Source organism: Pinus tabuliformis, chromosome 1_2, assembly GCF_031772625.1.
Source record: "Pinus tabuliformis cultivar Carrire ecotype Pingquan chromosome 1_2, CPIR1, whole genome shotgun sequence".
Lineage (NCBI taxonomy): Eukaryota > Viridiplantae > Streptophyta > Pinopsida > Pinales > Pinaceae > Pinus > Pinus tabuliformis.
The window spans coordinates 274,356,128-274,378,851 of record NC_142298.1 but is presented as its reverse complement, the minus strand read 5'-3'; the positions used below and the strand labels follow the sequence as shown (position 1 = coordinate 274,378,851).

The 22,724-nt window shown below is 38.2% G+C and overlaps 1 protein-coding gene across 3 annotated transcripts in view; it reads right to left on the bottom strand.

Annotated features, from left to right (window-relative positions):
* The window catches only part of LOC149205405 (uncharacterized), a 44,333-nt gene extending 25,871 nt beyond the window's left edge, over window positions 1-18,462 (bottom strand). Inside the window, exon 1 of one of the 3 annotated variants that reach the window (XM_089395046.1) lies at window positions 17,282-18,462. In XM_089395046.1, the coding sequence (XP_089251172.1) occupies window positions 17,282-18,094 (813 nt within the window). In that variant the 5' untranslated portion in view covers window positions 18,095-18,462. Of the gene's footprint in view, window positions 1-17,217 lie in introns of all 3 variants that reach the window. The other 2 variants (XM_089395047.1, XM_089395045.1) reach the window with 2 other exon arrangements.
* Between the last annotated feature and the right edge of the window lie 4,262 nt (window positions 18,463-22,724).

Sequence of the window (22,724 nt, the reverse complement as noted above, 5' to 3'; positions counted from 1 at the left end):
TACAAGTGGCAAGCTCTTCATCAGCAGAAAGGAATTGGAGCACTTATGGTTTTATTCATTCTGTGAAGCGCAATAGGTTGGGCTCACAGAAGGCAGAGGATCTTGTTTATGTGCACTCCAACCTTCGCCTTGCATCTCTTAGGGGTCCAGAATACAGCAGTGGTCCTTCTAGAGAATGGGATGTGGATGCAGAAAGTCTTGATTTGGATCTCTCTCTTGCTGCCCTGAATATTGAGGTTGAGCCTGGAAGTGGAATTGGCCCATCATCTTCTTCAGCACCACCATCCATTGTTGAGCATTGTTTTGCTTCTATTTTTGAGGATTATGATGATGAGGATTAGTCTTTTGTCTCTATAGTTCTTGCAGCCTTATAGTCTTTATTGTACTCGCAGCCTCATATATTAATATATAATAAACGCTGATTTTGAGATTTGGATATATAATAAAGGTTGCTTTTGGATATTCCAATATTTTTATTTTCATTATGTGATCATTCATGAGTAAATGTGATGTAAATTTAATCATAATGTTTAATATAATGTATCATGTATGCTTTATGATTGCACATATATATATATATATATATATATATATATATATATATATATTCGCGTTTCCCCATTTCCGAAATTTGGGGAGGTCGCATTTCGTACCCGTGCCCGTTTCGAAAACTCGTACCCGTTTCCCCATTTTGTGCAACTTAGGGCCACTCGCCCTACTTCAATTCTAGTTTTTACTAGTTATAATAGACATATGTTTATTTCTATATTACTAATATTTTTTGTATGAATGATTTAGTGATATGCAAGAATTATCATTACTATTATATTAGTTTATGTATGATCATTGTGTTGATTATGATAGTAAAGTCTAGGGCAGTGTGTTTGAGTTCACTTGGCTATGGAATTTAAATGAATTGGGATGCATGCGCAATGCATGATAATTTTGGGTAATTGCATGCCTTCTCTATTAATTGCATGATTTCCCTATTAACTGCATGTCACATTTTATTTAATTTCCTCTACAGGTTATGAGTGATTTCATGGAGTTCAATGGTGGAAGCCCCAAAATGTAATTTATGGGGTAAACAAGTCATCTTGGCATTTTCGTTATAACTTTTCTTCTGGGAGGTTCTAAAGGTTGAAACTTGGACCATAGTGGGGAAATCCTATTGATCATTTGGTTCAATTTTTAGATTTTGATTCGCTATATTTTCAAAGTTATAGTATAAGAAAGTCAATCTTCCTAAATGCTCCTGAAATAAGGTCAATTCGGCATTTTCACTATAACTTTTCTTCTGGGTGGTTTAAGAGGTTGAAACTTGGACCATAGTTAAGGGAAATTTCGAGGAAATTTTGGTAGAGATTTCAGATCTTGGCTCACTATACTTTCGTAGATATGCCTTAAGGAAGTCAGGTCTCTTGAATGTTCCTGAAATCATACCTCAAAACAGGTCAGCTCGACATTTTTGCCATTACTTTCTTTCTGAGAGGTTATAAACTGTGAAACCTAGAGGAGATAGAAAAATATATCAAGGTACCTGTGGTAGAAATTTCAGATTTTAGTCCTCTATAATTTCTAAGATATACTCTGTGGAAGATTGGGGTTTGAGAGAAATAAACAGTGCACACAAACTATTTGATGAAATGCCCCAACAAAATGTGGTTTTGTGGATGGTGATTAGACAATGTGTGGGAACTATTTGATAAAATGCTTTAGAGAAAATGTGATGCCCCACAATTCTAATGAAGGATTAAGGGATTGGGTGTGTTACAAAGTGGTATCAGAACTTATTGTTAAGCTCGTGAAGAAGAAGAAAATTTGACACCTTGTATCCTTAATCGAGCATTAAGGCACCGGGTATGTTACACTTGTGGAACTAGAAGGTTGGCCACTGTCACCTCACCAACTCTCCTCTACACTTTAGGCTAGGGTACATGGAATCCTAACCAAAGGAGACTTCCCTAAGGGTTACTAAGCTTAATGTGTATGTAGAGTATAGCATGAATATGAGAAAGCATAGCAACTTAGAGTAAAAAGGGAAAAAAGGGAATTGTACTATTGGCAAATGGTAGATGAAAGGAAGACTAGCCTTATTTGGGCAATGGAATCGTGTAGAAACTTCATGGCACATTTTGTAACAAATCAAGGGTTATCAGTAGCCAATTGGTGTGCCATATAACCACCTTAATTTGGTTCTAAAATGATTTACTGGACAACAAGAAATCAATTAATGTGCATAACTTAACCCCTAACTTTATTGACTTATTTACAAATGCAATGGTAGAGAGGGTCCATAAAAGATCCACTACTTAGGAAAAACTTCAAAGGTGGCCATTATTATTATCTACAAAACCACCCAATCAATCTAATTACAATGCATAAAGTTTTATCTTGAAGGTAAACGACTCAAAAGAAAAATAAGAGGGAGGAAACATTTACCCTAGCCCTTTCCAATAACATAGATGCACCTTCCTTTCGGCCTTGATTTGTCTTTGTCATTCATACACCTACAAATAAAGCCTCCAATGGTGCACCTAGAACATATAGCCACCAAAATAGAAATTGGACAAATATGAAACCAGAACTTACACAAATAAATTACCTCATTCTCCAAAGCTTGGAGTTGGCTTGCTCACAAATTCTTTCATTCAAAAATTCTCAAGTTGCAAATGGAGAGAACAAGCCATTGCATAGATTTTATATCAATGCCCTCATATAATAAAATGTTATTTGTTTTCCTAGATCCACTTTTCTCTCCAAGGAATACAATAGAATAAGACTATCAACAACTTGCTTACTAAAAGTAGCAAGAACTTTGTTCAAATTCTCAACTTTTTCCAATAAAATATTCTATGAAAACAAAAATACTACTATCCTCATCTAATTAGCTTCAATAGCCAATTCAACAAAAATGAAATATTGTAGTTAGTCGCAATTGTTTTCCAACATAGATCCAAGAGATAAAGGTGATTGCTTAGCTTGAGGATAGACTAAGTCTATGCTCCAAAAATAGCAAGATAGAGTCATAGACAAGTGCACCCTTCTAGAAGTGTGTCCACAACAATTAAGTAATGGAACAACCTCCATGACATAGCAATAGGTATCCTCCACAAGTAGACAACCAAACAGATGTGCAAACATATCCACACGTTTAGTTTGTGGCCTAGATCACCCCATGTGTAAATCCATGAAGAATGTGCAATAGACGTTCCATGTGGCACGTGTGGTATAATCCCAAGGTAGAAATACTCCAAACATGTGGGACCACTTAAGAAATATCATAGGCATATGTGCAAGATAGTCTTAAATAAATATATGCCTCAAGAAGTGGAGCATTCAAGTGGAATATGCCAAGTCATCAAGTCTAAGTTCCAAAATGTAACCAACCTCAAAATATTGTTAGAAAATCAGAAAGCCAGAAAGATTTTCTTTATGTTTGATAATTACTTATGATATTCTTTTGTTCTTATTAACTTTCTTGTGTTCTTCTATTAACTTAGTTCATCAAGAAATTACCAATAACCATAACATGAAGATCAAAGACGCCAAATGTAGACGGATGGTAAAGGCAAAACCCTTATCTATGGGAAAACCTAGTCAATAACTCTTCCTTTCATAGTTTCACGAGATGATCCAAAATTCCTTGACCTAGACACAGATTTCCTCCAATCACCAAATCAGCCCTTCCCTTCTTCCGCAGATGACAACCTTCTAGGAACAACTTCGACCTAGATGTAGCAACAGATCTTCGACTTAGTAGCAACAAAAATTTCAACCCAGTAGCAGCATTAGAAACTTCGACCCAGTAGCAGTAGCAGAAACTTCGACCCAGTAGCAACAGTAGAAACTTCGACCTCTCCAACAGAAATTCGACCCCAGCAGTAACCCAGTAACTTTGTACAAATGAGAGAGAGAGATAGCCCAAAACTTCGACTTTTATCCTTCTCCAAAAATTCTCCTTCTTCTCTTAGAATTTCACACTTTTTCTATTTCTTCTACTTGTATATCGAACTTGTGAGATATATATTCCTAATGAATCGAACTGCACTATATATATAGCCTTTTCTAGAGTTCGAATTACCCTCATGTAGGCCGACTTGATCAGGTAAGGGCTGACTTGGTGTGGAGGTGACAAATGACTTATTTTACTCAATAATAATTCTTTTTACATGATTCAAAAGCCCAAGAAGGGTCTCATTAAATGGACAATGACTCTAATGACTTGATATAAAACCTAGAAGTCCTCGATGGGGACTTTAACCTATAACATGATGACCCAAGTATGAAACCCATGCTTTAATAAGTCATAATAATAATAATTTCTTTTCTTTCTTTTGATAAATACATTTCATTACTACTCAAATACAAGTATGAAGACCAAACCTAGTTACATTCTTCAACACTCCCTCTTAACTAGGGAGGTATTTATAATTACACATATATATACAAGTACATCGAAGATCTCAAAACACATCAACCATTAAGAGTTTAGACACACACAGTGTCACAGACTAGATTCTTGACCAGGGCAATCTATCCGGGTGGGACTAAGATGGACTAAAGCTTTCAGCCTCTCTAGGTACCATCAGGCTTACTTGCTAACCATCAACCCAGGGAACTAGGTGCGTAATGCAAGGTCAGAGCTTTATGACCAACGCAACCCTCCCTAATTCGAGAACTAGACATCAACGCACAGGCCGGCCAGATGTCCTCCCAGGCATACACAATGCCTCAACACATCAAATCTCTCCATATCAAAAAGATCGGTAACATCGAGCATGCATGCTTGGAGGGATCTGATGGCGATGGGAGGAAAATATCTGCAGGATAATGGCAAAAGTCATGAGTATGTGTAGCAAGGAGGACAGCACACGTGGCACTAGGCGGCAGAAGGCAACAAACAGCTGGCCCGCACTTGGCACTAGAGCTGAGGGCATCGGGAATAAGGCCGGCGGTAAACGGAGGTTTAGGGCAACATCGAGCTAGAAAAGAAGGTTTACTATTACTGTTACTGTGTTTGTTTTCTGCTCTCAACTGCACGCGCCCATCGAAGGTGGTAACAGCTATTGTAATCTGTGGAGGCTTCAACCAACAGACAAGGACGGGTATCACGGTCAACCAATGGGATTTTGTCGATTTGGTTCCTCAGCCTGGAGACATCCTGTCGGTATGGGGTTTGGATGTCACTGAGCAGAATATCGAGAAGTTTATTCGTCCAAGCGGGCTTCCAGTTGAGAAGAGAAGAGGCTCGGTGGTGGGATGTAGTCAAGAAAGTTTCTTAGGGTTTCTGGAGGAGAATTTATGCGGTTCAAAGGAGGAGGCTTGAGGGACTGACAAGGAACCAGAGGTGAGGAAGGAACAAGCATTTTTCTGGGTAGATTGTGCAACAGAGGCAGCGATGGGAAACCAAGTAAGTGTTTTAAACCTTAGTGCCTCTAATACGTCTGGTTTTTTTATGGGAGGGCTGTAAGACATCATTACCAGTTGCGGATCGAGGGGCAACGAGGGTTTGAAGTCATTTATGGTAGAGAAATTGGGGCAAAAGGAAGCGGTAAAAAGGAAAAGGTTGGACAGTACTATTGCATGCAGGAGTTTGTTGAACCAGAGGATTGGAGAGACCTTGTCCCATAAAAGAAACCCTAATCCAGAGGAGTTATCAGAAGAAGCACATACCGAGAGTTTTAGAGGATTCCTAGAAGAATCAGTGGAGGGGTTAGGAGACTTTAGAGAACAGTTTAGAGGAGAAATCTCTCTGTTTATCACAGTGGGGCGTGAAGCGATTAACCAAACCTCCATAAGACAGGAGGTGGGGGAGTCTTCTTTCCTTGTGGGAGTGGAGGGACAACTCTCGGAAGTCAAAGTTTTAAACCAGCGAAGTTGTATAGCGGAGAGGCGGCTAGAACCGCTCTTTGCAAAAGGAATCAATGAGAGGGAGACTAGAACAGAGGCAGGGGAAGTGCTGAGGAATGGGAATACAAGAGTGAAGAGGAAGAAAGGTAATTTGATAAAGAAAAAGGAGGTAAGTCTGAACTTGGTGCTTGGAGTTGACATTCAGATAGACAGAGCAATGGAAGCAGCAGAGGTAACCTTGGTCGGGAGAGCCAAGGGAAAAAAATACTCAGCAAATTACATCACTAAATGGACTTCCAAAGTATGGAAGGAGGCGCCAAACCAACAGTTTGAAGTGTCCACTCTTGCTAGGGGCTGGTTCATGATAAAATTTAGCAAGGGAGAAACCCTTGAATGGGTTTTGAGACGAAACTAGTGTTTTGGTAGAGTGTTAATTTTGTTTAAAAGATGGAACCCCTTGTTTGATGCCCAGAGAGAGTAGGTGGCGGAGATTCTGGTCTGGGTATGTCTCCCGGGATTACCTCCACCCTTTTGGACGGAGACGGTGTTTAGCTCCATCGGAAATACTCTGGGTCAGTTTCTGGAAGCAGACATGTCATTTGTTGAATCAAGGGACAAGGGCCTAGCAAGAATTCTGGTAAGATTGAATCCAAGGGAAGGACTAGCAAAGGAAATTCATCTTAAATACAAGGAGTTATCGTACACACAGATCATAGATTATGAACATCTTCCTTTCCATTGTCATCGATGCCACATTTATGGGCATCTTGCTAGAGATTTCCCTCTGGGATTCAGAAGGAGAAGAAGGCATAGAGGAGAACCAGGAAGTGTAGATCGGCCTCAAAGGGAAGAGAAGGGGAACATACAAGCAGAGGAATTGGGGATTAGGAAGGTTGGAGATCAGATGTAGATGGAAACCAAAGGAATGAAGGATATGCAGATGGAAGAAGTGGCAGAGCAGGAGCAGGAGCAGCCTGGGGAGCCAGGTCGAGCAGAGACAGTGGAGAGTGGAGAAGTTGTTTTTGCGCCTCAGTTGGAGGGTACGGTTCTTGTTCCCATCCCTTCTATTCATAAATCCTTTATGTCTCTGCTCAATTCAATCCTGAGGCCTGGTTTGGAAATTTTGCATGTTGAATCTGTGATCGATGCCCTGGACAGTATCATAACCTCCATTCTTGAGATTCTCCTGAGCCAACCCTTGGCTACAAGCCTTGTAACCCCTTGTTCTGTAGGAAATTCTATAGAGAAACCTCATTATAACCTTCGGCCTCGGGAGAAGAAGATTGTCCCTTGGGAAGCTGTGGGAGGGTTGGGAGTCCATCTAATCTCAATTGGACCTCGAAAGACAAGAGGAAGAAAGTCCAACCTGTCAAAGGCTCAGCAAAGAGCAAAAATTGATATAGCAGACGGGAAACAATTATCACTTACCGGGGTGCTTAGAGCAGCGCAGGCCCCATCCCAAGTGACCAAATGATTGTGTTGTCTTTTAATTGTCGAGGTTTTGCTAGTGCCTCTAAAAAACTAGCATTGAAGGCTTTGATTAAATGTTACTGTCATGATATTATAATGCTTCAAGAAACCCTTGGAGCAGGAGAGGAGATCAAGTTGGCACTGAATAAAATATTTCGGGCTAGGCATTCATGACTATGGATGCCAAAGGAAGATCGGGGGGGCCTGGCGCTGGGAGTCAAAGAGGGAAGCCTAAAGTTATTAAATTCTAGGGGACCAGAGCAAGTTCTGGGAGTTGAGGTCTATTCCCAGGAGTTATGCTCGAAATTATTGATATTGAATATTTATGGGCCTTGTCAGGACAGGGTGTCATTTTGGAATAATCTATTCTCAAAATCCATTATGAATAACTCGAACTTGGTGGTGGGAGGGGATTTGAACTTCTCCTTGGGCCTATCAGAAACATGGGGCCCTGTAGCACAAGCTGATCCTCTAGTAAATTTTTTTCTAAACAAGATCCGCTCTGGCAAGCTCTTAGATATAAACCTGATAAAATCCAGACCGACTTGGAGGAACAGGAGAGTGGGGGAGGCAAGGGTAGCCAAGAGGCTGGATCGTTTCCTGCTAAAAGAGGAATTGGCATCTAGAATCCATTGTTTCAGACACTGGGTGGGGGAAGGAGGGGACTCAGACCACCTCCCTATTCTATTGGAAATGAAAGGGCCTAATCAAAAACCAGGGTCTCCATTCAAATTTAACCCGGCTTGGCTTAAGGAAGCCTCATAACTTGGTTAAAACCACTTGGAGGCCGATGGCTGGTAAGCAGGGGAGGTATCTAGCTCAACCCTTTATGGAGAACTTAAAGCGCATGAAAAAGGAAACCATAGAATGGGAAAAAGCAAAGAAGATCAAAGAGGAAGTTGACTTAAGTAGAATAGGGGAGGAACTAGATCAATTGGAGAGTCTGGAAGAGGATGGTTATGAGACAATAGAGAAGAGGGAAAGGATCAAACAGTTGGAGACAAAACGAAGGAAAATCCTTAATGATAGAGAACAATAGTGGAGACTAAAAAGCAGATCAATTTGGTTGGCAGCAAGGGACGAAAATTCAAAATTCTTTCAAAACTATGCAAAAGGAGGAAAAATTCAAATACAATATGGGGATTAAAAATGGAGGAAGGAGGTACAACAAAATCCTTTGATGAACTAGCCTCAATGGGAAGAAACCACTTCAAAAACCTTTTCATACCTCCAAAAGAGGTATCAATAGCTGAGGCGATTCGGGTAGCCCGAAACTTCCCAAGGTATGCTGAGGAGGAGGAAAATGAACTACTCATGGCTCCGGTGTCAAGAGGGGAGGTAGAAGGAATTTTAAAGTTAATGCAAAAGGACAAGAGCCCTCGATCAGATGGGTGGACAAAGGAATTCTTCCAACATTTCTTTGATATCATAGGGGATGAAAGCACTGGGGTGGTTGAGGAATCTCGGGAAAAAGGATCGGTATATGAACCTTTCAATTCCACTTTCTTGGCTTTAATCCCTAAGTCGGAGGACCCCTCGTCTTTTGAGGAATTTAGGCCTATCTCTTTGTGCAATTGCATATATAAAATTATAGCAAAAGTCATTACAGTACAATTGAAGCCTATTCTCTCGAGGAACATATCCAAGGAGCAATTTGGCTTTTTGGATGGCAAGCAGTGAAGCTATAGGGGTGGCTTACGAGACACCGCACAGTGTCAAGAGGAGTCAGAAAAAAGGAGTGATAGTAAAAATCGATCTTTCCAAACTTCAAAGCATATGACAGAATCAGTTGGCTTTACATTAGGATGCTAATGACTCACTTGGGATTTGGCATCGGTTTTATAAATTGGGTAATGGGATGTATTTCAAATGTTAGCTTTGCAGTCTTGATCAATGGGGCAGCATCATCTTTCTTCCATAGCCAAAGAGGACTCAGACAGGGATACCCATTATCTCCCCTCCTCTTTCTATTAGCAGCAGAGGGTCTTAGTCAAATGATCCTAGAAGCAAGGAGAAGAGGAGACATAAAAGGTATCAAAGTGGCGGTAAACCTTCATATCTCTCATTTATTGTTTGTTGATGATATTCTCCTTTTCAGTGATGGAAGTAGGAGTGATATTCAGCAGATTAAATCCATCCTCGATTTGTTTCTAGTAGCTACAAGTATGTGTATCAATGTACAAAAATCTTCTTTGATTCTAGAGGGGTTCTCAAGGACCAGAATCAGGAGGATTACAGAGGCTCTTCCTTTTGAAACAAAGACGATGAAGGACAACTTCAAATACCTGGGATTCCACCTTAAGCCAAATACCTACAGGAAACAAGACTAGTACTGGCTAGTGGCAAAAATTGAAAATCGGGTAAAACACTGGAGTTATAAATGGTTGTCGAGAGCGGGAAGGTTGGTTCTAAGTAAGTCAATTCTTATGGCCATCCCTGTTTACTGAACTGCATTAACATGGGTGCCCAAAGGAATTCTCTCACGGATAAGGAAATTATGCAACAGGTTTTTGTGGGCTGGATCAAAGGAAGACTCAGTTCTTCCATGGGTGGCCTGGGAGAAAGTAGCTAGACCAAAGGAATGGGAGGGTGGGGCCTAAAAGATCTTACAGCTTTTGCATCCTCGTTAGCAACAAAACTATTGATTTGGGGTAGCATCGGATGTGCTCTAGCCATGAAAATTGGTGTAGAGGCTAAAGCACATGAGATCTCCAAGACCCATAAATGGTTTGGACGGATTGTACCCGATTTGGGAGATATTAAAATAATTAATATTTTTAATGGAGTTCCTAAGTCTAAACTTAGGAAAAATAAAATATTAATGGGTATTAATATAAAACTGGGTTAGAAGGTTCCAAAAGTCATGGATCAAGCCAATTCTAATCTTAGTCGTTGATTAGAGATTTAATCTCAACCATTGATGGACTAAAGAGAAAAGTATAAGAAGAGGCTTGAGGGTCAGTTGGAAGACACACCAAAGTGATCAGTCTATTCTGGTAATTCTAGATTCTGCATGACAGGCAACTTTTTTACGTCAACTCTCCCGACTACTACACTGCCTCTCTGCAAGCTCTCTCTGCTTCTCTGTTCTGTATTTTCCGGAAAGTCCTTCTCCCGGATTCTCTCTGCCCCTCAACTGCAAGATCTCCCTAATCGATTTTCCTCCTGAGAACTTCTCACCTCAGAAAATCGATTTCCTCAATCTCTCTGTGTGTTTCCAAATGAACCCCAAGCCTCCATTTCATACTTTTCCTGTTGAGTCTTCAACAATCGAGATTAAATCGCTAATCAATGGCTAAGATTAAAACATGACTTGATCTGCCTTCTAGATCATTATCACCGATATTTTGATTAATAACCATTAATATATTAATTTCCCTAAGTTTAGACTTAGGAACTCAATTAAAAATATTAATTATTTTAATAAAATACAATCCGGGTGGAATTTCACCAAACGGTTTCTGGGTTCTTTAGAACTCATGTGCCTTAGCCTCTCCACCAATTTTCAACACTAGAGCACTTCCGATGCTACCAAAAACTAACACACTCAAGAAGAAGACTATGCACAAGCTATCCAAAAATCCCAATCATAGCAAAGGCATGGGCAGGAAAATTTGGACACAAAAAGGGAGGACAAGGTTTGGACTCACAAAGGATTTGGGCATGAGAATGTGAGTTCCATGGAGTTGGCTTATTTTCATCAAGAATTAGGGTTTTGAGACTAGAACCACAAGGCTAGATAATCCCCCACCCAATTAATATTAACAAATGAATTCAAGATCTACAAGGAGGGGCTTCAATGGAAGACAACCTTCACCATTCAAAATCAACCATGACTTGATGAAATCACTTAATACTTCAGCCAAGGAACCATAAGGAAGAGCAAATCCTATGTTGCACGAAACTTCTAGGGACCTGATGTTTCAAGCCGTACCCATACCCGAAACTCCGAAACTCGACCATCATGTAATCATTTGTGAGCATTAATATAGACTTGGTTTTCCTTCTAAATTGTCATCTATGGTTCTTATTCCCTTTTTTCTTGCAACATAATGTGTTATTCATTTATTTATAATTATATATATATAGATATATATATATATATATATGACATTTGGCCTAATGTTTCACCCAACATTTCCATTTTGGGGAGGTGACGTTTCTAAAAGTACCCATTTTGGAAACTTCAAAATGATTTGGCATCCCATGCAACTTAGAGCAAAGCATGGTATCAAATACTCACCAAATCAACAAAAGAAGAATGAGGACAAACCCTAAACTTCTTCATTTCAAGTATTAAAGTTATCCTTCAATGGATTAGTCTTGAAAGGCTTGTAGTAGACCTAAACATTCCACCATTAATCTTCATGCAATAAAATAAAACCAAGTAGGAAGAGCTTCAAGAGTTGCCAATATTCATCCACAAAGGAAAAATCCTTGCACCATAAATGCTCCAAGAAAAATATGTAAATTAAGCTCTAATGAGAGAGAGGTCCCAAAAAATCCAACCAAGAGTTCAAATGAAGAAGTGCATCTCTTTATATAGATGATTATGCTAAACTTCATTTACAATAAAATAATATTATCTCATGTGATTCTTTAGATCTAGCCTAAGAAAAGTAAATTTAACTAACTAATTCTAAAACAACAATAAAATAAAAGTGGTGAAGCCACATGTACAATTAACAAGAAGTAATCCCCTGAAGAGAGGTCCTCTTCTCCAAATAAGGGTGAATGATGTACCAAGCTGCCATGTTGGCCTCTGAAGGCCCCTAAGATATGTAGATCCTCAAGCCACCTCATCAAACTGGAAATCAATCCTCTAAAATGATGACCTAAATCCTCCAAATGGGGTAGCTTTTCCAAAAGAGATCCATAAGAGGTGCGATATGATGCTCCACTACCTTCAATATAGGTCTAAATTGAGTGCCTATGATTATATCTTAGGTCAAGGGATCTCCATGAAGCATGGGGATGGCTCTCAATGTTAAAAAATAGCCATGAAACCGCCAAACATCCATATTGACGTCCAAATGCATGGGGTTGGCCCTCAAAGTCAGCTCATTAGTCTTCATGTGGTGTCCTTAAGTTATGTCCACATTATCATGCTCATTAGTCTTCAAGTGGTGTCCTTAAGTTAGGTCCAAATTATCATGCTTGTTTTAATTGAGTGCCATATCATGACAAGTCACTTAGGTGATCCCTCCAAAACATCATATGCTACAAAGACAACCCCACAGCAGTGATAAGGCTCCCACGTGTGGGTTGGCCCCCATACTGAATGGTAATCAGCTCATAATGATAAAATGACAATTAAGAGGGCAATCCACAATCTTCCATGTGGCATGTCAAGAAGAGTTCCATGTGTGCACTATGCACAAATAGCCCAAAAATGCTTCAAGAGGTTTAACCAATGCCTCGATAAGTGTCAACTGCCTTGAAAAACATGAAAATTCCCACAAATCATAACGAAGTTATCTTCCCAAGCAGTTCATACCATGCCATCAAAACCCTCCTACTCATCAAAATGCATGGGAATACCCCCCCAAGGAGAAGAGTAACACAATCCATGATTCATATTAGTAGACAAATCAATAGTCAGATGATATCTTCCAAACCACAGTGATGAGCTCTCCCTTCCAAGCAGCAGCACAACTCTTAGTCCAGCTCCTCTCGTAGTTCCTCTTCTGGACAAACATATATTTTGAGCTTTCTCCATTTGGCCTCAGATGTTAGGATAGATGATTCCAATGGACGAGGATAGGATTGTACCATTGGTATCATAGATTCTATATCCACTCACCTTGCACATCTCTATTATGTATCATCTCTCCATCTTTAGAGTTGGATTACCAAGATCTAGATTAGACTTTTATTTTATTTTCTGCATCTTGCTTTTAGAAGACACCTTGGTGCTCCCACTTTGTTGGACATCATAGTACCAAACAATCCCATTGACCTACTTTAGTGGTCATTTGTCAGACAATAATACAATTATCTTATCTGATCTTATCTACAAGTAGGTTGGCTTCGCAGAATTCTCTAGAATAGCAGGTCATGGTGCATTGCTACTTCACATTTTCAGGGCTAAGAAGTAATTAATCTTCTTGGGTATAAGCCCCAAGTTTGTGATAGAAAGTAGTCACAAATTCATAGTTATTTCATGTTGATCACCTTCATCCCTTTCAAGTTCCTTCATTTGCAACCAAAAATGCAGATCCTTCTAGGTGTAGGGTGGGAAATTAGAATTTCTGATAGTCCTCCATAGGAATCAATTGAAAAAATACATCATAGCTACCTACCTAAGCCCTTGGTTTAGTCTCTTCGTTGAGCCCATTAAACTTTGGAATGGATAATTTCTCAAGTAGTCACTGACTGATTCAATTTCCTTCTTGATTGTCTTGATTTCCATGATTCTATGGTTGGCCCTCCTCCCATTAATATTCTTTGCAAAAAGGGCCTCAATTATTGTCATGTCAATTTGCCTCACTTCTTCAATCTTGAAGTATTCGTTATCTTAAACCTCACTACTACTCTAATCTCCCGCTCCCTTTCTATCCATTGTCACAATTATGCAGAGCTTAATTCATTTGTTCCATGGTGTCCCTTATCCCATCCAACGGAGTCCTTGTGGCTTGTTCCACCGACAACGCAATCTCTAACTTCTAATGATCTTCCCCAGGGGAAGCTGAAAAAGAATCCATTGTTGTCATCCAACCATCAACCCAGGAAAGTGGCTCTCATACCATTGTTATGAGCCAAAACTTGGAATCTGATATATTTACTTTTTTTATAATTTGAAAACTGATGGTATGAAAATCAGCAAATAAGAGAAACAAAAAACACCAGTAATAATCATTAAAACCAACAACAGAAAATTCAACACTAACAAACATTAAAGGAATTTTCCAGCAGCAGATTTGATAGCAGATTCTATAGCACTAATAACATGTAATATTCTTAATTGGAAAATAACAGTAAATACCAAAAACATGAACTAGGAACAACAATTAAGATTAAAATCCAAGCACCCAAATCAGAACACCATAGAAAATAAGCAGAATAAATGAGCCATTTTATTAATCTCGAGAATGATGAATACAATGAGTAAGGAAAATGCAACCTGGGCATGTTACTGCAAGCTATGCAAAACACAGGTGAGACAACTCTGATCTGGAGGAAATACTAGCCCAAACTGGAACCACGCACTACCTAGGAAATTACTATTGCTGTTGCTAGAATGGGAGTGAAGATTCTGCTCTGAAGAATGCCTAGATCACCCTGAAATTGCAGCCACGAGCTCCATTCCTCGTACCCAAAAATACCCAGAAAGGGTTTGGCCCAACTCCAAAACTGAATCCACAAAGTGATGCAAATTTACTAGTTAATAAGCAATACGCCCTGCTATAAGAACAAGGATTTCGGGCTTGAATATCGCCCTAAAAATTCTGTAAAATATGACTCCTCTCAATAAACCCACAAAAACCCAGAGAGGGTTTGGGCTGAATCCACCGACCCCCAGTGATCCCCAACAAGTGTGAATTGCCAAATCTGGTCAGAAAACACCTCACAGTTTTGAAACTGCTGAACTATGCCCAAATCTACAGCAAGAAATTTCTACCAGCTATGGCTTAATTCTCTACTGAGAAATACCTCCTATCTCCAGCCCTTATCTCTCTCCCGATTCCACTTCTCTAAACCCCTACGCAGCATTTGGTCATTAGCTTTTGCGCCCTTGCCAAAAGATACAAAAATCAACCCAGGTAATAGCCTCCAATCTAGCTCGGCAAATCGCTATCCAAATTCCGGTCTAACAATAAGAAAATTCCCTGCAAAATCTCGGAGCCTCTAACACACACTTGCTCCCACAATGTGCTCCACAAAATACCTTTGCGCCCAAGAAAAATGCACTATTGAATAAACTCCTGCAATGATGTCCAATGGAAGCTCTGAATTGAGCTCCCCAAATTTCCTCACTAGGGAGACACTAGAAGTTCTCTGAAATGAGGGTCGAATTCCACTTGGAATTCCTAGTACTAAACAGCGCTCTGGCCCTTGTGCTAAACAGCTCCAAGAGAAGATGAAATATGAAGTGTAATAGCCAAAAGATAATCCACAAAATGATTCCATCCTCCTTTTATAATTTATTAATGTATCCTCATGCCTTTAGACTCCTTTTTTGATATTATTTTATTAGTGGGGGCCATTTTCCACTAAGTTACTTTTGCCGTCATTTAATAAAATAATAATTTGCCGCTATTCTCCAATAAAATAATACTAGCCACCTTTCTCCAATAATATTTGCCCCTTTTTAATTAATATTACTAAAATTGGGCAAAATTCCTTAGTGACTCCCATGCTCACAAAATTGGGGATATTACATAACAGAAGAAAAAACAAGAGTAGCTACGAGTAACAGGCCCAAATCCTCAAAACATAATATCTGAAACTTTGCTGAGAAGGTATGGATGTCAACTTGGCCAAATCCAAGGCAACGTGAATATTGCTATTCGCCCAACCGGTCTCTTCCAGAGTACTTGCAATAACATTTCACCAAAAATACTACTCTAATGCCTCTCTTCCATACTAGCAACAGATCACCAAAAACCAAAAGCCTACTCTAATAACTAAGAGCCTTTTTTATAGCCAATTTTGAATTTACAGACTAGAAGAATCCAGGAATAGGGGAGTTATAATCCTCGATGATTGGCACTTATGAGTGCAAGTTACTATACTAAATATAAGTAGAGTTGCGAAGATCTCATGAGAGGGAGGGGCATTAATGTAAGCAAACATAACAGCAGACATCCAACGTGAGCATGCATTAGTATCTCTTTATGCTCAGAAAGGAAAGAAAGATGCTCCAACATCATTATTATCGTTAACAAAGAAGGTTATCTCTAAACATTGTAATATTTGGGCACTACACATACAAAGTTATGAACACTTCCCCCAACCTACGATTTAGAGCTCTTCACTTCTCTTGGTACAAAACAGAACAGCGTTAACAACACAGAAAGATTCAGACTCCTTTAGTGTATTGTTACAGTACAACATATAAATACTACACGATACCCTAACCTGTCCTTAAATTCCTTCTATTACAAATTTCCCTTATCATTTACTGTGGATAAGTAATACAGATCAGCAACGTTTTCCTCTCTCTCGTGTCAGAGGCAACACAGCCATAGATTCTTAAAAGGCCCAAAAATATAGCCAAGAAAGTTATTTTAAATGGAACAAGAAAAAATTGATGAAAAGCACACCGCCTTAATATTATACAGTCACAATGTATGATTTGCTCAGTGCATCAACAAGAGCACCAACTGTATACTGGTGGAATCATGGATAGGATACATCTCTCCTGGATATATATTTTTTAGAGGATTCGGGCACATTGTCACCTGTATAAATAAAAATTAGGGTTCTTCTTTTTTCTTTCTGTGAAAATATATGAAGTGCTGCAGAAGAAACAGGAATACGAAATCGAAGTAGTTATTGTCCCAGTCAAATTAATTGTGTCTCTTGGAACTTTATGTATTTTGTTATGTTTCAAATCATAATGGTGTTGCCTCTATTACAAAGTTCTTAGTGTTCAAGGACCGAACGAGCGTGTAATCAATTTCCCCGGGTGATAAAGGCTTGAAATGTGTTGGAGACAAGGTAATCGGACTATAGGCTATTTACCATACAACACGGACATAAATTCTGATCATGCATGCTGAGAAATAACTTAAAGAAGCACTCTTATTTCACGACTATAAATGTTTGTCAGTCATTGACCTAGGGATGGAAGACTTTGTAACTTAGAAGGTCAAAGTTGTAAAAAATTGAAACTACCACAGATAAATGTTGAGGTGCATAGAGAAATTTCACAATATACAAATGTTTTACCAATTATGATACTTTTATTGGCATTTGACCAAAAAAGAGGTGCAGGGCAAGGGCATTGATTCACCTCTGCCTGCATGCCTGCATGGCGCCTTACTCCAGCTGCATCGTACATGACTATAAGGCTAAATCCCAAGCAAACAGGAAACAGAGAATCACTGACTCCTTCACAGAGGGCGACAGAAGTTGTAAGTGCAAGGCAGAGTGCGGCATGAGATGACGGCATGCCCCCTGAACCCACAAGCATTCTCAAGTCCCATCTCCTTTCTACCACAAAAGTAGTCACGACTTTCAGCATTTGAGCGAGTAGCCATGCCAAGAGACCGGACATGAAAGTTGGATTTGCGCCTAAACTCCCCAAAACAGGGCTAATCCTCTCCTTCGCCATCGAAGTGGTGGTGCTCAACAGAGCCATTCCTATGCGGAAACCTTCTGCTCCCCCTCCCCACTGTTGTAGCACACCAATTCCATCATTCGCTAGCTCTGCTTTCTTCAGCATGTTGTATCCCTCCTGCAGCCCTGCCACCCATTTATTACCCGTTGTTCTAAGGATATAATACCCCTTCTCCCCACCAACTAGTATGCTTTGTAAAATCCGTGCTAATACTGCCACAAATGGAGCGAATGGTGTAGTGGCAGCACAGGCATGAACAAATGCCCAATTGCTTCTCCTCCTCCTCTTGTTTCTAAATACTGAAACTAGTGATAGCGATGTATTTTGATGGGAATGTGAGCTTAAGGGCCATTTGGCGAATGGCTTGAATTTCAACCAGAAGAAATGCCCGGATTTAGAGCTGCCAATCTTGAAGTCATTCTGCAATAAGGCTTGTTGCTGCTGCCTGGTATAAGCGTGAATTCTGAGAGTATGAGCAATCCCCATTAAGAAAATGACGATTCAAGTGGACACAGGCCAATTCCCTGACATGACAAGCACCATTCGGGTTTGGCATTCCCCACATTAATCGCAATGGCAGTGGAAATGGATTCCCTACCAGATAGGCGTATCCATTTCCATTTGAGCTCAACTCAACGCACACAAATCACCAGTCTGTGATGACAATTACGGTTGGAGAATTGGATGAGAAGCAAGTTGACTGTGAAGATGATGCTTGTAGCATAGTGCAGGATAAGGGTGATTGGTTCTTGTATGTAGGGAAGGAATATGATGTCTCAGATTCCATATGCCTTTGGAGTTGGATATGGTTGCCTCCAATGTATAGACATATATGTGTTAAATATAATGTAGCACTATTTCAGAAGGTCTGCTTCTATCTCCATGGGGCCACCGGTTCTCACATACTAACTTGGATACCGTGGAATTTATATGTCCTGTAGCAATCGATGGAGTTCAGATGGCAAGAACCAATCAATCGCATTTAACCCATACAATAAATAATATTTAATAAGTTGATGTATTAAAGATGATTGATACCTTAAATTCATATTCGTTAGAACTAAAAAGTATTAAATTTCTTAAAAGTGATGTATAGGTGATTAATTAATTATTTGTTTTAAATTTTCAAAAGTGATGTATAGATGATTAATTATTATTATTTGTTTTAATTTCTGAAGGATATAATTTATATAGATGTAAATTTTTAATCACTTAATTTTATGTCATGTAATGTATTATTTTTTTCATATTAAATGATGAAATTTTTAGTTATTATTTAGGTAGTAAGTATGATATTAAGAATTTAGTTTTGTATTGATTAGGTATTATATATATCGTAAATATGATATTAAGTATTCAGTTTTATATTGATTAGGTATTATTTTGTTTTTTAATTAAAAATAAGTCTTTTTAAAGTTTAACATTATAAATTGAAATATATTATTTTTAAATAATCTTTTAAATTTATTTATTTAGAATATTATTGATTAAAATTTTTCAAATCTTATTATGTAATAATGGCAAGGTAGGATTTCACTTCACTTTGTATTTAAAGTTTAAGGTTGAGCATAGCATCCAAGGTGAGGCTTACTTTCATCAGTGATCGTTTTTTCATAAACAGACTATCGCTTTTGTCAAATTTTCGTGTTGATTACATACTCGACATTGGAATATTCACGAGCTCAGCAATGGTGATTTTCAAATATAAAGTTGAAAGAAATAGATGCTCGCCCTATCTATATAGTAAATACATTTGTTGAATTTTAATACCTTATACTAACAATTGTAATATTTGATTTTAATACCATTGTTTACTGACATTTGTAATAGCGTTCTATCTAGACTTCCGCGAAAGTGGTAATACTAAGTGTCCAAAATGGGTTGAGAACCATTTTATGAACGAGAAAAATAAAATTTACACTTTACACTTTATTCAATTTCTTTTTAAAATCCAAATCTTTAAGTCTATTAAATTAGATAATAATTCTTAAAAATTAAGCCTAATAATTTGATCATATAAAACTTGTGACAAATATCTAAATTTCCATCCAACTTTACTTTGTTATATAATATGCGAGCTAGACGGTTTTTTCGATGATACTTATCTTACAATCTCAGTGAGTGATAGGACAAGCAAAGCTCCTGGATGAATAAAATTCAAAATAATGTAATTTATCAATTTATCAAACTTTTGTATAAAGTAGTTTATTAATTATATATCATAAGTTCGTGGATGAATAAAATTCAAAATAATGTAACTTATTAATTTATCAATTTTTTGTATAAAGCAAGTTTAATAATTATATATCATAATCTCATGGATGAATAAAATTCAAAATAATGTAACATCAATTTATCAATTTTTTTGTATAAAGCAAAATTATTAACTCTGTAGGTACTCCAAGCTATGCATCCTTGTTTAATTCTATGTCATGTATTAATTCTTTTACATTAAATTATAAAAAGACTATAGGTTAAATAATTTGATTTTTTTTATTTGATAGTTTCAAATTTATGATGCTCAAGGGGCTTTGGATTAATGGTGAATGGGCATTTCATTAGGGTGCTTCATGTGAAAAAGTCACTTATTCAACTCCGTCGTGAGTGTTCACTCCACAATATATATATATATATATATATATATATATATATATATATATATATATATATATATATTTCTTTGTTTTTTAAGATATCATCGTGTATATATGTAATTATTTATTTTTTGTCGTCTATTATTATCTAACAACAACCTTTTGCAATACAATCCACTATGAATAAAGTTTAATATATTTTTATTCATGGGCAATTAATAAAAAATAATCATTTTTTTAATTTCATTAATATCTCGTGAACATAATTTTTTGAATGAAGGAATCAAAGACATGAAGAGAGCAAGTGACTAGGGTTTCCTAGTTATCGTCACTCCTCCTTGCTTGTTGCATATCTATATAGTGGGTTGCATGAGATTGTGGCAAATTTGGTGTTGTGTCACAAATTTGGGGTTTCATTTTCAGTTGGTGTGGCTCATTTGCTTGTTTACAATGACTATATGTAGAGTGATTCAATCTTCGTGGCAAATCAAGAGTTTATGATGTTGATTTGAGGTTTCAATTTCGGTTTTCCACTGCCCCAGCTTGTTATTGGCTTAGCTAATCTATTCTCTCAACCAGTTTTATTGAGTTCATTGCTTGTACAATGGGTGGTTCTTCCAACCTGTTGTGGTCACCAACAACCCCCCCTCTTTGTTTAGTATTAGCAATAAAACCAAGCAAATGGGGACCCTTAACAATAGATCCAAAAAACATTTTATCAAAATTTTTGTATTTTAACTCCCTAAAGTTGTATCGCATCGCCAAGAGAGAGTGAAGCGTTTTCCTATGCGCATAAATAAGCTGCGAAGAAGCGACGCGAAATTCATCGCATCGCATATATTGAGAAGCGCTCTTAAAATGAAAAATTAAGGAATCGCCGACGGCCGACATGCGACGTCGCATATCGCAGCATCGCATAAGCAGCACACAGTGATTGGATGATTAAGCGCGATTTGCGATTCGCGATCTGCGATCTGCGATGAATGTGACCATCAATTCCTGCGATGACACATCTTGACATCGCAATCCTCGATATTGCGATGCGAATCGCAGAAATCACTCATCGCAAAATTCCCTCGACATGGTGTTCAAGGAAAGCTGTCTGTAGACCAAAATTGGGCGCGCGCCTTAAGAGAAATTAATGATTGTACGCCAAAGTATCCAAGAAGGATTGTGTTGTGTTTTTCGAAGAGTCAAGTCATTATGAGTATCATGATTATGCATTCATTAGAACTTAAAGCTTTCATGTCAATCTTTTTGTCATTACTCTTTTCCTTTGCATAAATTGTAAGGCAGCAACTAATATAAATCAATGTGCAGGAAAAATCTAAGGAAAAGGGGAAAGCGTCAATACTCGGAGAACAGAGAAGAGATGCCTTCGCAAACGGATGTCGCATGCAGCAGGACCGCGGATTCCAGAGTATCACTCAACAAATACTGATGGAAATAGACTATCCAAGACTCAGAGTCAAAGGCGCACAAAAGCAGCATGTTTACAAAAGATCCTGAAGCTCAGACTGGGTAAAGCAAAAAGAAAAACGCTAAAGAGGGAAGACGCTCCAAAAAAGCCTGGAACAAAGAACAGAAGCAATTTTCAATACGGAAAATTGTTCAGAGAGAAAAGTCCCTAACTTATTGAGTCATTCGCACGGCCGGAAACCGAAATAGCAACAGCACAATCAGTTTGAAAGAAATTTGGGTTATACCAAGTATACACACAACGAATACACCAAGCCAGAGGAAGATTTTCGAAAATATCTTCTAGTTTGTCAGAAAGCGGTGCCAGCTCTTGTTATTTCTATTTTCATCGCTCAAACGAAAGGAGAAGACAACCAGCCGACTCTTCCCAGGCGAATGTTGCATTGCTTACAACACTAAGGAGCAAATACAGAAACGGTTAGAAATTAGATTCAATTTTTAGAAATAAATTTGCTTTAGTAGAAGGGCGGTCATTTGAAGCCGTGTCCTAAATTTATGTAATTAAGATTAATTAGTTAGTAGTATTTAACCCTTCTCATGGCATTTGGAGAAGGGTCCGGAAATTTGTCAAAAAACTTGTCCTCAGAACATGCACTTTTGCACCCTCGGAGGGGGTTTTTGATGAATGGATGGATCGAGATTTATCAATGTTTGCATTTAATGTCTGCTACTGATGTTGCACTTTTGTACTCTTAGTAGATGTTAGAACAAGTAGAGATAAATCGTTATTGCTTGAAGTTTATGAGTGAAATCAGTCATAAATGGTACTTTTATCTCTTGACCAATTTCTGCTTATATTCTTAGAGTGATATGCAGTTTCAGTTGTTTATATGTTAATGCATGAATGTGTGGGTTACCATTTGGCACTTCTGTACGGTGGAGTCATTTATTTGTGCTTGATATATGAATAACTTATTATGCGATATGCTGTTCACAACTGTTTTGCTTAACTTCTTATGCAGAATGGTTTATCTTAATTGATTTCTATTCTTATGATAGTTGAATGATCTTTATTACCAGTTATTGTTCGAAATCTTTTTAGA